This window comes from Camelus bactrianus, chromosome 16 (assembly GCF_048773025.1).
Source record: "Camelus bactrianus isolate YW-2024 breed Bactrian camel chromosome 16, ASM4877302v1, whole genome shotgun sequence".
Taxonomy (NCBI): Eukaryota; Metazoa; Chordata; class Mammalia; order Artiodactyla; family Camelidae; genus Camelus; species Camelus bactrianus.
Window position 1 is genome coordinate 41,258,132 of NC_133554.1, and position 17,316 is coordinate 41,275,447.

Genomic DNA, 17,316 nt, shown 5'->3' on the forward strand with positions numbered 1-17,316 from the left:
ACCACTGTGTGAATAAGTGTTCTTAATTTTAAAACATATAGAAAAGTTCAAGGAAGAAAGTAGTAATCATCCATACTTCCACTTTCAGAATTCATAATTGTTAATTAAGATCTTGGTATTTTTGCTTATAGTTTATTTTTTTCTATGTATATATATTTAAAACATCATATAAGTTCAGAATAAATTATGCATAAAATATTAGAACCCCATAGATGAAGACAGAGTCTCCAATCCTCTTTCCATCATTCTAGGTGGCCAGTATTATGCTACGTATCTGTTTCTCTAGTCCTTTTTAGCCACGGAAAATACAGGTATTCCTAGCTGCACATGCTCTTACTATCTAAAAATTCCATCTTAACAACTTGTGAAAGATTTTACCCAAAACTCGCTGTGCAAATGAAAAACTGAATGTAATGCAATGTCATGTACAGAGAGCACAAGCATTTAGGCTAAGATTCTTTGACTGTAAGGGGGGAGGCCAGGAGAGGAAAGTGGATGGAAAACACTTCCGTCTGTCCCTATGGCTGTGCCATCCTGCCTCAGGGATTCAGTCTGGCTTAGTGGTCGCTACTAGTGTTTACCCAGACAGTAGTTCCCAGTTTTCAGAGCTGCTGACATTTGTATCTTTTTTGTATGCTCTACTAAGTATTTTAGAGGCAAGATACAATACAATTAAGAGTTGGTAACTTTCTGCCATATAATCTGGAAGCTCTGTGTACTATTTTTTATATTTAGAAAAACAGAACAAAATGAAAACAGTACTTTTTAAAATGCCAGTGAATGTACCCAAGGGAAAACAGTTCTGGAAAAACACTCAACAGATATATTTTAGAAGGTAGCAATGACTCAAAGCAGCAAAAGAAGGCAGACAAGGAAATGGAGACTAGCTTGCAGTGTGATTCTGCTGTCTCATGGGATGAGGCCAGTGCTATTTTTGGATGTTCCATGTGCTTCAGGATGGGGAAGAGAGTCTTGCCCCAAAACACCTATAATGAAATACTTATACACTAAATAACTTGGCAGCTGAATTAAAATTAAAGAGAAAAATATACAGGCAAAAGGTTGACAAAATTCTAGGTTACCTAACATCAGAAGAGCAAAAGAGCTAAGCATGTAAAGTTTAGTGAAGCCACATTTAATATTAATCTGTCTATAAGTCCCAGGGTTAGATACGACCTAATTCCTCCCCCCAATAGAATTAATTAGGAAATTGAGAGGAGTATAATGAACTGATTGGACTGAGACATATTATCTGCTAAAAGGAAGATCATACAATAGAAATACTGGAAACACCACTTCTTTTGTAATAATAGCATCTCTGCTGTCAGTACAGTTGTATTAGAGATGTCACTCATCATGCTGGGCACGTGGAACCTCCCCATCTACCTTAAGAGCCTCATCTATAGGGTCTGGTTCAGGAAAGCAGGGCTGGGCTGGGCTGTGTCTAGAGGTTGCCCCCTGCTTGCTGGCCACCTGACCAGGGGCCAGCCCAAATACAGGCTGGCCAACAGCTGATGGCAGCATTATGTGAAAAGCTGTGCGGGGCGATTCTTCTCTTGGAAATTTAAAACAGAAGAATGGAAAAAAAAAATCTGTCAATTGGAAAGAGAAGAGACAGAGTAGCTGTGTCATGGGGTGAGTTAAGATTCTGATACTTTAACCACAAACTCTGCTCCTTCTGCAGTCTTGTACATCCATTGTTTCCATTTTCCTTCACAATGAAAAATTAATAGGATAATAGGACTTTCAGATTTAAAGTACTTTTACAAACAAATAAATCACCTTCACAATTTTGTAAAGTCAGGTGAGATTAAACTACCCATTTTACAGATGAGAAAACTGAGGCACAGTGGGCTCAAATAATTTAAGGTCACATAGCTTCGCAATGGCATAATCATGAAAAGATAGCCGTGTTTTCCCATTAGGCCACTGATCTGTTTGAATGCTGCTGTTCTCCTTTACAGTTCTTTCTCCCCAAACATTAGCTACATCAAGGACAATACTGTAAGGCACAAAAAAGAGTTTCCCTCTTACCTGTCTGCTGTATGGTGGTTATTGCCTGAGCATTACACTGCAGCTGTAGCATGTGTCTCAGCATGGCCACTCCCCAAACACTCAACTCCGGACACAATGCAGGAGCCTCTACTGCTTTCAGCCTACATGATTTCGGAGCTGCTGTGAAGACCTGTAAACTGGCTGCTTCAAGCTGCCTGCACAGCGCAGAAACACTTAGAGCGCAGAGGAATTTGTGCTCTGGACTGTGGTTTTCAGTATGGGGTAAAAGGTGGAAGACAGCATTATAATTATTTTTATACTTCCCATTAATATCACATCCAGGAATTGGGGCCTCAACTGTTTTACCCTTTTTCTCACTCTCCCCTCCCAGGTCATAACTGAGCATTTGTACCAGGTTCTTGCTTTCAGGTAAACAGATGTCCCTGTTACTACTCTCACCACAAAGCTTCATGACTTTGCCAGCATCCTCAAATCTAGCTAAAAGAGTTGATCTCAGGGCAATGTGGCAAAAAACACCCAGTGTTAGAAGCAGTGCCCCCTGAGAACACTCTACACTATGGTAGAGGTCCCAGGCCTGCTGCATGCACTCCTGGCTGCAGTACTTGGCATAGCTGCATCCATCACAGGGAACTGTGGCCAAGGTGTGCTTCAAACATCGGTGACAGTAGAGGTCCCCAGTGGTAACTCTGGTGTCCCACTTGCTCTCTAGGCTATGATGTCGTGGTGGCATTTCTCCTGGGTTAAGGACACTTACAAAAGCACGCTCTTTCACTAGAAGCTCTCCTGGGAGGATATCTTTTGTGGCCACCAGATAGCGGCCTTTTAAAGGGTCTGTGCATAAGCTGACAGATGATGATGCACTGGAAATCTGTTCATTCTCTTGTCTTAGGTCTACATCCTCAAAGGCTTTGGTTAGAGCTGCTGGGAAGGCTTCTGTGAGATTCTCCTTTTCTTGTACCTTGATTTTCAGATGACAGAGGGTTCTCTGCAGAATCTGCAATTGGGAAGCTGCTAAGGTCGGTTTGGCAGCAAAGTTACTTTCAAGATCACTGATGGCCTGGCTTGCCTCGGGCAGTCTCCCCAGGGTCACCAGACACTCTGCCTTACGCAACAGCATCTTGGGTTGCAATCTTTCTGGATATCCATGCATCTGTGCTCTGTTGATGTCTTTAAGGCATGTCTGAAAGCAGAAAGGAAATCCCCAAATGACCCTTGGTCCCTACTCTTCAACATCCACTTGAAAGTCTTAACAAAAACCTACAGGTAAGTTAAGGATTATTAAAAACAATCATGTGTTTATTTCTTTAAGTCATATTCTACTGTGATCTTTTTATGAATGAATAGAAACACATGCTGAAGATACTATGTTTAACTGCCATTAAATATTCCTGATTCTAAGGACAAGAGTCTTACAGATAGAAGAATCATAGTACGGTGATTAAGAGGGCAGTTTTTGAGGCCAAAAAGACCCGCATTCCAGGACAGACTCTGTCTCTTGCAAGTAAATTAATTTCTCAGTGTCTTAGTTTTCTCATCTGAAAAACAGGGATAATAATACATCACAGGGTTGAAATAAAATGAAAGTAAGGTAATAGATCTAAAGTGTTAAAAAGAGTGCCTGGAAGACAGCATGTGCTCAATATATAGGAATCATTATTACAAGAAGGGAAAGAGAAGTATAACCAGCATAGGGAAGCTACAAAGGGCTAAATGATCCACAAAGTCTTCCCATCGCTGTCCCCTGGGCCATCACCCAGGCCTCTCTCGCTTAGGGCTTAGAGTCTTGCTCTTCCCTTTTTGTCCAAAGGGCGTTAAGTGTGAACTGGTGATTACTCAAATCGTCCTTAACTCCAGGGTATAGTTTAAATTTTTGTAGAATTCCAAAATGGATGTACCAAAATGGCATTTTAGAGTTTGTCCTTGGACTTCAATTGGGGGATGAGGAGAACGACATTCATCTAAAGCCCCCCCTAGTAGGTATCTCAGTGCAACTTTTACTTTCCCATTCAAAATGCATATTGAGGGGGAGCTGTATTATTGCAGGGATACTCTTGAACATGCTCATCTACTTATTTAAAAAAAAAAACAAACAAGTAAATACTTTGCAAACACTTGGGAGGGTTTAGTAACTAGTAACATTTCTCACAGCTGATCTTGACACTGAGCTGACCCGCAGGGCACAGTCCATGGCCCTGTGGAACGTGCCTGACTCTTTCTTGCCGACCAGCACTACCCCCAGCATCACCTGTGACAGCTGACATGAATCAGGAGAAAGACCAAGTTTGAGAGGACATCGATCTGCTTTCAATTCAACAAGCTGCAGCATGGCCCAATCTCAGTGTTCTAAGGGAGAAGCAGGGATGAAGGACTAGTCCTCCAGGGAACCCCCTGCAGATCTTCTCTAATCACACCAGGCATCCGGATACTCACTTCATACTGACCCAGGTGGAAGAGGGCTGCAGAGCGATTGGCGTAACACAGTGAAATGTCCTCAGTGTGGGGCCTTGAATGTGACACTCCCTGCAGAATAATGAACTGGTTAAAGGTATTCACGGAAACTAGCATCTTCAGAGTATTTCTTTTTTCAGGTAGTAGGGGCTCTGCCACTGAAGACTGTATGAAATCGGGGAAGTTACTGGATCTCTTTGTGCTTCATTTTTAAGGGCATTAGAGCAGGGCTGTGAAGATCAAGTGAGGAAATAAATATGCAAAGCACTTTGAAGACAGCAGCTTCAGACACAGCTTCAGCCACAAACAATACAAAGGTAAATGAAAACGGAGGCGCATAACCCTGCACGTAATAAAGTGTGAGTGGAACAAACAGAAATTCACAAAACAAGAAACACTAATGATATGGGGGAAAACATAGTTAATTCACAGGTAGTCAAATCCATGAAAATGAAACCATAAAAGGGCTACTTTTTCTACCACCAAATTGGCAAGAATTAATAATAATCAGAAAGATGGCATCTCAAATCACTGGAGAAAAGAAAGGGATATGTCAATAAAAGTATTGGGACAAGTAGCCACTGAATAAAAATAAAGCTGGTTGTTCATATATGATAAATCTCATTAGGATAAATTCCAAACGGATCAAAATCTTAATATAAAAGATGAAAGTATAAGAGCACTAGAAGAAACTATAGGAATAGTCTAAAGTGATGCTGGAGTAAGAAATACCTTTCTAATTATGACACAAAACCCAGAAGTCATAAAAGGTTAATAAATTTGACCGCCTAAAAATAAAAAAATTTCATTGCAGCAAAAACCAATAAAAGCAATATCAAAAGACAAACATTGAACTGGAAAAAATATGTGCAACTCCTGCTACAGGCAAAGGGCTCATTTCTTTACTTTATGAACAGTTCCTACTGATCAATAAGATGACAACCAATAATTCAGTAGGAAAATAAGCAAATGATATGAAAAATTCTAAAGGGAAATATAAATGGCTCTTAAACAGATGAAAAAATGCCCAACCTCATTCATAATCAGCAAAATGCAAATTAAAACTCTACTGAGACGTCATTTTTAACCTATCAGATTAGCAAAGGAAAATAAAATTGATGGCATGCTGAGTTGGCACAGGAGTGGGATAATGGGCATTCTCACACCTGTCTGTTGGTGGGAGTGTAAATTGGTCTCATGATTATGGAGGCAATGTAGCAGTATACACATCTTTTGATACATACATCTATAGCTCCACTGTCCCAGCAATTCCTTTTCTAGGAATTTATCCTACAGATATAATCTTTTATCCTATAGGTATGTGCAAAACATATATGCAAGGTTTCTCATCACAGAATTGTTTGAAACAGCAAAAACAGGAAACTTACATGTTGATCCAGAGGACACTAATTAATTACTATTATATCCATAAAATGGAATACCATGTACCTGTAAACAAAGAATGAGGAAGCCATCTATGTACTGACGTTAAGAATGATCTTAAGATGTTAAGTGGGAAAAATGCAGTGCTGAACAGTGTGTAGAGAACGTTATTTATGTAAAAACAGCATGCATGTGCAGGAGTGAGAGGTTATTTGTACTTGTTTATATATGCTGAAGCACCTCTGGAGAGATATCTTTAATAAAGTGCTAGCTTCTGGGGATGGGAAACCAGGTGGCTGAGGGACAGAGGAAGGAGACTGTACTGTATACTCTTACATCTTTTAAATCTGAACTACAGAAAGACATTTCCTATTCAAAAATAAATAGCTGAAATAATGATGATGATGATGATGATAATAACCGTAATAACCAGGATGGCTTAGGATATAGAGAAATGAACATACTCTGCTAGAAGGCATACAACTAGTTTTTTCCTGGAGAATGATTCAGTATCAAGTACCAAAGGCCTTTAAAAAAAAAATACATTCAATTGACTCAGCAATTGCCCTTCTAGGAATTTATCCTAAGGAAATTGTCAGGTGTACACAAATATTTACATAGAAAGGTACTCCTTGCAGCTTTATGATACCAAACAATCTGCCAGCATTAGGAGATGTTAAATCAAATAAAGTTCTCTGTAATGGAACACTAAGCCAGCTGTAAAAAATCATGTTTTAGTGGAAAATTTAACAACATGAGAAAATGGTCACAATAAATTGTTGAGGGAAAAAGGCAGGTTACAAAACAGTGAGTACAGCATTATCACAATTTTGTAAAAGAAAAATATTAACAGTGTTTACCATTGGTTATGGAATTTTTTTTTACTTGTTTATGCTTCTCTATATTTTCCAAGTAAACATATATTACATTTACAATCAGACAAAAACAACAAATATTATTTTAAAAAAGAAAGAAAATAGCAGCTATATAGAAAATTACTAAGTAACATAGTTACCAATATAGTAGCTTCATGAAATAGGAAGGCTCGTCTCCCTCCACATTCGGAGAAAAACCTTAATTTTTCCTCTGAATTCACTTTTTATTTTACTTATTTGCCTTGAACAACTTCCCCTGTGATCACATTTATTACACACATGCATAAAGTTGAAGAGATTAGCTCTGAAAAAGTACTATTAAGCCATTTATCAGTGATCATTACATCTAATAGATTTTAATTCTTCAGCAATCACGAATGCTTACATTATTCAGCTAAATACTTTGTTACAACTTTACAAAGCAGGACTTTTATAAATTATAGAAACTGCTGCTACAGATCAGACAGTTTTTGGAAAATTAATTTCAAACTTCAAGCACAGGTCTATTAAAGATGCAGGGTGGGGCAACACTCTTTAAATTCACACTCATTCTTTTAACACATAAGGTCACAGACGTGGTGCAAGGGGTTGATACATTTTTGCTTTAAATCCATATTTCTCTCTAAGAAATGATGGAAGGAAGTCCCTCAGGAATCTTGTTCCAATTCCAACTATGGAAGCAGGCCAGTAAGAGCAAGACATTGTTAAAAGCCACTATTCCTCCTCAAAATCTAGATCATTGATGGTTAGCGTAATAATTTTAAATATTTGTTGACAGCCTTCAAAGTGCAGTTCAAGAGGGCTGTAGCAGTTGAGCTTATTTCCTTCCTAATTTAATCTAAGTCATACTGGCTGTAAGCTATCGCTGTGGCAAAGCCCCAAATCCAGCTGTTCTCTGCATTGGGACTATCACACTAATAGCCTCATTAGTTATTCAGACAAAAATGGCATATAATTCAGTGAGAGCTGATAGACGTGGGTGAGTGAGGAAGGCCAAGGCGTCCAATAAGTCTACTGCTGCACCATGTCTGAAGGAGTATGGGAATATACTGGACGGAATCCAGGACGTATAATACAAACAATCCTTTGTTTCAGAATATGATCTACAGCAGAGTGCTGCCAGTTTTCTTTTTCAAACCCAATCCAAAATGAATTGACTACACGAGTCAGCAATAATGGCTCTATCCTTTGAAGAAATGTGCATTGCTAAATTGTTGAGATAGCCCCTCTTGCTGAGCTGGAGGTGTCTTACCTTAGAGTACAGCACTGTGGCTTCCAGATAATCCTTCTTCTGAAATTTTTTGTTTCCTTCTTCTCTGTAGAAAAGGGGAGCGTCAGGGTCCTTTCCTACAAGGTAATCTCCAGAAAGCCTTTTTAAAAATATCTCATCCTCAGGTCTTCATGGAGAAAGAAAGAACAAAACAAAACAGCACAAACTTGTTATTTCAAGGAAAGCTCCTAATCAATGCACCTGAAACAGGAAATGAGTGCCTACAAAACACTGGGACACGCGAGGCTGGATGTGTTGTGTAATGTGATGGGGGCAGTGGGTGGGAAATCTTGTGGTCTCAGAGACACAGGGACTAGAATTTCTATTTAGAGGACAGAATGCTAATTTTTAAATTATTTATAAATAAACCATTCCTTGGATAATGCATCATGCAGCAGCTTGGTGAGGGGAATGACACAATACATGGAGTGTCTGCACCAAGGCATACTGGCCACCTAAACTTTGTTGAAAATACCTGAGTGGATGGCTGACAGAGGGAGGGAGGTGTGCAGAGAGAGGAGGAGGAGGAGGGGTGGGGGAGGGAGGGGAGGAGGAGGAGGAGGGGTGGGGGAGGGAGGGGAGGAGGAGGAGGAGGGGTGGGGGAGGGAGGGGAGGAGGAGGAGGAAGAGGGTGAGGGAGACAGTGAAATGTTAACATTTGGGGAATCTGAAACAAGGGTATTACACAGTAATTATACTATTTTTGCAAGTGAATCTGAAACTACTTAAACCTGAAAAGTTTTTAAAAATAAGTATACAAGTGCTGTAATATATAAATACACAAACATCTACACATACTGGCAATAGACTCTTTTTCCAATAAGGAGAAATAGTATAGAACAACCTAGACTACACTCTTTGTGACTATAATGCAATGAAGCAAAATATGAATAGCAGGGAATCTAAAAATTCTCTTAAGCGACTCTTGGGTCAAAGGGGAAATCAAAAGTAAAACTGCAGTGTGTTTAGAAAAGTATTTTTCAAATTTTTATTTACAGAGATCTACAATTAGAAATACCTTTTACATTTTGATTCAGTATGATGTATCTGTGTCTGTATATATGGAAATTTCAGAAAACATTATTTATCTTTGCTCTGTATAAGTTAATATCAAATATGATTTTACTGATACTTAAATGCAATATAGAAAAAAATCTCAAAACAAAATAACACAAAAATAGAAATTAGGAAAGATTTTTTTAATTCAGAAGGTGTGCTTGCTTGTTCTAAATTTATCCCAGTCCAGAAAATATGAGGACAATAGCCCATGTATATCTGGTGCACCACAGAGCCTGTCCTTTGCTGTTTGTTTTTGTGTTGTTTTAAATTAGGTTAAACCTGAAAATGCTATTCAAACAAAAAGGCTGTGGTGAATGGTAATAATAGCAGAACTCTTCTTGTCTAACAATGGATATTCTTTAATCTTAATCCAAAATGATGATAAACTCAATGTTTTTGTAATTGTTCTTCAGTGCAATGAAGAACTAAGCTGCCATAATTCATAATTCCTTCTGGCACCAAGTTTAATGCAGCAATTAATTTAAACTTTTGACAAGCAGATGGATGTTCTATCTTTTTTTAGTATTTCAAATTTTCTTCTGGAATGTTACAATAAAAAATTTGAGAAAGTGAGGTGGAACAATTTTCCAATTAATTTTTTTATTGTGGTAAAATATTTAAAATGTCATTTTAACCATTTTTAAGTATATAGTTCTGTGGCATTAGGTATCGTCACAATTCCAGAACTTTTTCACCATCCCAAACTAGAACTCTGTACTCATCAAATGATAATCTTCCATTCCTCCCTATCCCCAGCTCCTGGTGATCTCTATTTTACTTTCTGTTTCCATGAATTTGTCTCTTCTAGCTACTTCATATAATAAGTGGAATCATACAATATTTGTCCTTAAGTCTGGCTTATTTCACTTAGCATAATGTTTCCAAGGTTCATTCATGTTGTAACATGTACCAGAATTTGTTCTTTTTCATAGCTGAATGACATTCCATTGTATGTATATACCAGTTTATCCATTCACCTGCCAATGGACATTTGGGGTGTTTTCTCTTTTGGCTGTTGTGAATAATATTGCTCTGAACATTGGTGTGCAAATACCCGTTGAAGTCCCATTTTCAAATCTTTTGGGTATAAACCCAGCAGTACGGTTGCTGGATTATATAGTAATTCTATTAATTTTCTGAGGAACTGCTGTACTGTTTGCCATAGTGGCTATGCCATTTTACATTCCCACCAACAGTGCACAAGGGCTCCAATTGCTCCACATCCACATGAAAACTTAACTATTTTTTTTTAATAATAGCCATGCTAATGAATATGAAGATAGTAAGGTATCTTATTGTAGTTTTATTTGCATTTCCCTAATGATTAGAGATGTTAAGAGTGTCTTTTCATGTGCTCATTTTATGTGCTTATCTTCTTTGGAGAAATGTCTATGCAAGTTCTTTGCCCATTTTTAAACTGGATTTTGTTGTTGTTGAGTCTTAGGAGTTGTTTATGAAGTCTGGATATTAATCTCTTAGCAGATATATGATTTGCAAATATTTTGACTCATTCTGTGTGTTGCCTATTTACTCTTTTGATATTGTCATTTGATGTACAAAATGTTTTACTTTTTATGAAGTCTGATTTGCCTATTTTTTTTTCTTTTGTGCCTGTGCCTTTGGTGTCATATCCAAGAAACGGAGGCGAAATCCAATGTCTTAAGCTTTTGGCTTATGTTTTAGGAGTTTTATAGTTTAGCTCTTAAGTTTAGGTCTTTGAGTTATTTTGAGTTAAGTTTTTGTATACAGTATAAGGTAAAGGTCCAACTTCATTCTCTGGCATGTGGATTCTAATTAGAAAGCAGATAGAAAGAACCAAATTCCTTCTTCTTCCAGCTGTGTCTTCTCTCTAGAGCTCTAGAGAGGTAAAACCTCTCATAAGGTTAACTGGAAAAGCAGACAGTCCCAGCCCCAGCAGAGAGGACAGAAGATTGGAGCTGAGAAACAACAGCTTAATAACTTGCACACGTTTACATATACAACTTTTTTCCTGAACCATTTGAAAATAAGTATAGTCATCATGGAAGTTCACCTCTAAATATTTCAGCAGGCCTCTGCTAAGAATAAGGACATTCTCCTATATCTCGATATCATAATATCATTATTATGCCTAAAAAATTAACATTAATTCAAATACCATTTAAAATTTCTCCATTATTCCTAGAATATATTTTTTTCTTTTTCTTGAGAAAGAGTAAGACAGAAGGTTGCTATTTTTCTTTATAATATTTTAAGTACTATTTGACTACTTACACTGTATACATATTATTCTGATAAAAATTTAAGTAAAAAAGGAAAATATTTCCACTTACTAAGGTACCGGGTCCACACAGTTCTACAGGATTTTTCTACAGCTTTAAAGAATCAAATAATCCCTATATTATATAAGCCATTTTAGAGCACAGAAAAAGATGAAAGCTCTCTAATTCACACCATGATGCTACCGTAACTCTGACACCAAGAGTTTACAAATAGAGCACAAAAAAGAACATGTAGGAACATAGACTTAAAAATCCTAAAAATAACATCAGCAAATTGAATCTAGCCATGTGTTAAAAGAATCATGGACAATAACCAGAGTTTATCTCCAAAATGGTTGAATTTCAGTAAATCTACTGATGTAAATCCTGCATTAACAGATTAAAGGAGAGAAAAAAAATGATCATTCCTCCCAAAATATATCAAAAAATTTAAGATAGAATATGTGGCAATTTCCTTAAACTGAAAAAAGGTATATACTATAAACCTATAGCAATGTTCTAAATTGCTGTTACTATTCAACATCACACTAGAGGTCTAACTAACACTATAATTAAAAAGTAAAATAAAAGGTACAAATATTGGAAAAGAGGATTACTGTTTGAAGATACACTTACTAAAAATTTTAGGTGATCTGGCATAAAAACAATGAAGTAATATAAAAGTACAGTTAGATGGCCTATTGTAAAATGATTTTAAAAACTCCTAGTTTATATTTATACCACCAATCATCAGTTAGAGAATGTAACTGGGAGAAAAAAGCCTTATTCACAAGAACAACAAAAACCTTATAACAAGTAAGAATAAATCTAAGAGGAAATGTGCAAGACCTATATAAAGAACATGATAAAACTTTACTTAAGGACATAAAAAGAAGCCCTAAACAAGTGGCAAGACATACCCTTTACTTGGATGAGGCAATTTAATATTGTAAAGATGTCAAGTCTCCCTAAGTGAATCTATAAATCCAACACAATCCCAATCAAAAACCCAATGACACTTTTTACTAAACTTGACAGTCAATTCTAAAGTTCACACGGGGAAAACGTATACAAAATAGCCAAGATATTTTTGAAAAAGAATGACTGTGTGTGTGGGGGGACTTGGTTTAACAGACAGCAAAGCCACATTTGTACTAGACTTCCCCACTTTCAAGTGCTCCTTCTCCCTACATCTGGTAATAAAATTTCAGGGGGAAACCATTCCCTGTGGTTGGAGCTGGACTGACCCCCAATTTCGCAACAGGGTTGGGCATGTGATACAAGCCGGGCCAATCAGAGGAGCTAGGGAAAGGATGAGTTATTCAATAAATGATGTGGAAAAATTGTCTGGAATAACACTTAGAATATTCTCTCACATCATACACAAAAATAAATGCCAGATGGATTAGCGAGCTCAAACTAAAACACAAAACTACAAAAAAAGTTAGAAGAAAATAAAGACTATTTTTTATAACCTTGGGGAAGAGTAGAATGTTCTAAGACACACAACCTAGAAGCTATAAAAGAAAATGACAGATATAGCTGTAAGTTAAAACACATGCACACGATTTATATATAATGCAAAAAACCGTAAGTAAACTAAAAAAGATAAATACGAGACTAGGAGAAAAACTTAGTAACATACATAGCAAAGAATTATACAGCCAGGTTTATAAAGATCTCATATAAATTAATAAGAGGAAGACAGAAACCCACTTAGAGAAATGGGCAAAGGACACAAGCAAATAATTTACAGGAGAAATATAAACAGGCTGTAATGTGGGAAATGGTGCATTCCTTCACTAGTAATCAGAAAAATGTAAATTAAAACAAGATTATTTTGTCTTGAGGGTTGCTTTCTAATGTTGGTTAGGCTATGGGAAAGTGATTTTCATATGCTATTCATGGTAGACTGGTGAAGTCTTTTTGGAAGACAATTCGGCAGTATTTATTAAATTTAAAATGCTCATAACCATTGATGAAACAATTCCTCTTCTAAGAATGGATCTTAACTTCTAAATATACATACAGAAACACACATAAAAATTGTTCAGTGCAACACTGTTTGTAACAGTAAAAAAAAAAAAAACAAAAAACCAACCACCTGGAAATAACTGCCCATTAACAGGGAAAAGAAGTTGTGGCATATTATACTAGCAACATTGTGTGGTTGCTAAAAAGATTAAGGGTGTGATGCTGGAAAAAACCTCACAGAACAAAGCATAAAATATAATCTAACAAAAAATAAAGAAAAATATATGTGCATATCTATCTACAAACGCATGAGAATATGTAAAAAAAGAACTAGAAAGCTCTAATAACCTGTGATTATCTCTGTGAAAGAGAGTTAGAAGGCTAAGGGGGAAACTTTCATGTTTTACTTTATTGAACACTGTGGCAATCATTTGCAATGAGAATGTATTTGTATCTTACTAACATCTAAAAAGAGAAAAATAACAAGCAAAAAAAAAAAAAGTATAACCCTAATTGTACCTAGTACCTGAAACGGCAAGGCTCAACACTGAACTTATTAATTTATCCAACCAAAATCTAAGTGCCTGTTATGCACCAGACATGGTGATAGTTACTGGCACGAAGATAATCATGTCAACATTGAACTTGAAAGGTATGTGTTTATGTGTACATGTGAGGCTCTCATTCCTGTGTCATACTGAGCATTCATATGTGCCAGTCACTGAACAAGAGCTTTATCAAACTGCCATTCAATCAATATTTGTTGAGGACCTGTTTTTTTGACACTACACTACTCCGGTCTGTAGAAGGACAAATACAGACATGGTCCTTGCCCTCATGGAGCTTACAGTTTAGTAGTAGAGATAGACATTAATCAAATGATTACACAAATATAAGAAGGAAAGGTATGCTGTATTTATTGTAAATGCATAAAAAATGAAGATGATCCAAAAAAAAAAAAATGAAGATGATCCAGCTGGGAGTCAGGAAGGCTTTCCTGAGAAAGATCTGGCTGATCTTGAAGGATGAGCAGAAGTTAACTAGGTCTCAGGGCATGGTGGAGTGCACAGCAAAGGCATTTCAGGAAGAACCACCCCAAGAAAAGGCCCTGTGACAAGCAGCAGCCTAGTGTGTATCAAGAACTAAAAGAAGGCCTGTACGGCTGAAAGGGGAGTGTGGGGAGAGAGGAGGCCAGAGAAATAGGCAGTGGTCACACTGCAATGTCTTACTGGCTGTATTAAGAATTTTAGTCTTTACTGTAGTTTTATTAAAACAGTACATGTCTGGTTTCTCCCTATTCCTTGGGTGTGAGTCTCCTGAGCTTTTGGTTGAGAGCCTAGAAGGTCTCTGTCTTCTCATGCCTGAAAGCTTTGGTCTCAGGACGTTTTGAGCTTAGATTTGTATGTGTGTTTGTTGCAGGCCCCTTTCCACTAGTGGGATTTTGCCCCTCAGCATTGCAATACCACAGGAGATTTTATTCTGCATTTTTGGTAGGCCATCTATATTTTCTGAGAATTCAGTAAATATCCCATAAGGCAAATTGACTCTAAATTTGGGCCTTGAGTTTGGGCCTCTTGTAGTTTCCAGTCCATCACATCAGCTCTAAATGACTGCCAAAAGGTCTGCTGGTTTCAGTTTCCCCTAGTCTAGTCCCTGTGCTTGAAGCCAGCCTGATCCTCAGCCTTTAATTATCCCCAAGAGACAATGGCTAGTGATCACCTAGGAAGGAGTCTTCCCTCTCTGGAATTTTAGTTCATCTAGTCCTTGTTGCTCTATGATGTCTTTAAAAACATGATTAAAATATCAACTTTTTTAGTTGCAACAAGTACTGTCTGTTCTAACCTATTACATGCTACCCAGAAGCAGAAGTCCTATTTGCCAAATTTGAAAGCAATCTAGCGTTCATATCCTACAATGGACAAAATTTGGAAACGGATTTAATGAGGTGTGAGGGAGAAGGAAAAATTAGGCACGACTCCTAGGTTTCTGGATAGCAACTGGATGGATGATGGTATAATTCACTCAGGGTTCATGATGATCTGAAGTAGAAAGGGGGAAGATTGTTGAGTCTGGTTTTGGATATGCTGAGTATCTTTGAGGCTTTACATAGTCAGCTGGATTCAGAGGGGAAGTGAGGGCTGGAGATATAATTTGAAGGGTAATCAGCGTATAGGAGATAACTGATGTCATGGTTGTGAATGAGGCTGCAGGGTGAGGTAAGAGAAAAGGAAAGAGGGCCTAGGCTGGAGTCTTGAGGAACTTCAGTATTAAAAAACCAGGTGAATCACTTCTTTGATTTATATTCCTTTCCACGCTCCAAAACTTCAAATTTGGATTCTTGTGAATTATTCCTTTTTGCTGTTAGTAAGCTATACCAATTTATCTTGTGAAAACTCTTATCATCCAAAATTTTCATCAGCAGTTCTTCATCATTTTTGGAAATTCTGTACAGGGAATCCAGAGATCTTGTAGGGTTTTAACATTATTTTTCTTTTCTTTTCTTTTATATGAACATTTTTTTACTGAGTTACAGTCATTTTACAATGCTGTCAAATTCCAGTGTAGAGCACAATTTTTCAATTATACGTGAACATAGATACATTCATTGTCACATTCATTTCGCTGTGAGCCACTAACATTATTTTTCAAATTGTAGGTTATGACTCGGTAGGTCATGAAAACAGTTTAGCAGGTCCTGATTAGTACTTTTACAACGAGATCAGTAAAAGGGAAAATTTCAGAAAGTACATCACATGGGGTAAACATCTACACTTTCTTCCTTGGTAAAATTTTCCAGTCTCATGGCTCAAATGCCATTTAATTCCTGTATTTGTATCTCTAGCCCAGGCCTCATAAACCCCACACTCATTTAGACATCTTCACTTGGATGTTTACTAGGTATCTCCAACTGAACTATGAACTCCTGAACATCCTTCCCAAAAAGAGCTCTACCTGCAGCTTTCCCACGTGGTGGTGATTTCATCCTTCCACCTTCAGCCCCTTAGATCTAAATTCCCAGAGTCACTTTTTACTTCTCTAACACACTGTATTCCATCTGTCAGGAAATGCTGTTAAGTACACCATCAGAATCTAACCACTTTTCATCATCCCCACTACTGCCACCTGGTCCAAATTACTATCACCTCCTCTCTCACCTGGATTAAGGCAACAGCCTCCCAAAAGGTCGCTTTATTTCCATTCTTGCTTCTTACATAGTCTACCCTCATCACAGTGCACAGGAGTCATCCTTTAAAACAGGGATCAGCAAACTTTCTATAGAAAGCCAGAGAGTAAAGGTTTAGCTTTTGTGGGCTAAGAGATAAAATCGATACTATTACATAGGTACTTGTCTAACAGAAGAAAAGACATGTTTGTAAAACCTTTTTATTGACAGAATTCAAAATATAATAACTCACTGTGACTTTTTTTTTGCAACATAGGTCTACTAATGAGAAAAATGAAAATTTTTTTTTCAAAGGATACCATTTTGCTAAACTGGAGTTTTGCAAAGCCAGTGTTCTGTATCATTAAGCTGACTGCAATGTTTATCGTTAATAACCATTCTTAGCTGATGGCCACACAAAAACAGGCAGTGGGATGGCTGTATCCCGTAGGTTGCTGTTTGCTGACACCTGCTTTAAAATACAATCAGATCACATCAGTCTTATCTCAAGACTCCGTTAGTTTTCTATTATTGTGTAGCAGTTACCTCAAATTCAGCAGGTTAAAGCAATTCTCATTTATTATCCTCACAGTTCTGTAGATCAGAAGTCCAGGTGGGCTTTCCTAGGCTCTCTGCTTAGGGTCTCACAAGGCCGAAATCAAGTGACCTTTTATATGGAGGATCTGCGAAAGAATCTGAGTCTAAACGCCTTCAGGATGCTGGCAGAAGTCATTTCCTTGCAATTGCAGGTCTGAGGTCCCCATTTCCTTGCTGGCTGTTAGCCAGGAAGCACTCTCAGCTTCCAGAGGCTGTCTGCATTCCTGTCCTGTGTCATGTGGCTCCATCATCAAAGCCAGCCAAACCACATTCAAATCTTCTGCTTTGAATC

General features: G+C 37.5%; 1 protein-coding gene across 6 annotated transcripts in view; it reads right to left on the reverse strand.

Moving 5' to 3' along the window:
- SMYD4 (SET and MYND domain containing 4) overlaps positions 1–17,316 on the reverse strand; it is a 59,277-nt gene that overhangs the window by 39,104 nt on the left and 2,857 nt on the right. For all 6 annotated transcript variants that reach the window (XR_006726024.2, XR_006726022.2, XR_006726023.2 and 3 more), the window contains exons 3-5: positions 7,975–8,119; positions 4,447–4,536; positions 2,035–3,196 (exon numbers count right to left, since the gene is read on the reverse strand). Coding sequence is in view for 2 of the 6 variants with exons in the window: in XM_074343228.1 (XP_074199329.1) it covers positions 2,035–3,196; positions 4,447–4,536; positions 7,975–8,119 (1,397 nt within the window). In the remaining 4 variants the exon portion in view is untranslated. The remainder of the gene's footprint in view (positions 1–2,034; positions 3,197–4,446; positions 4,537–7,974; positions 8,120–17,316) is intronic.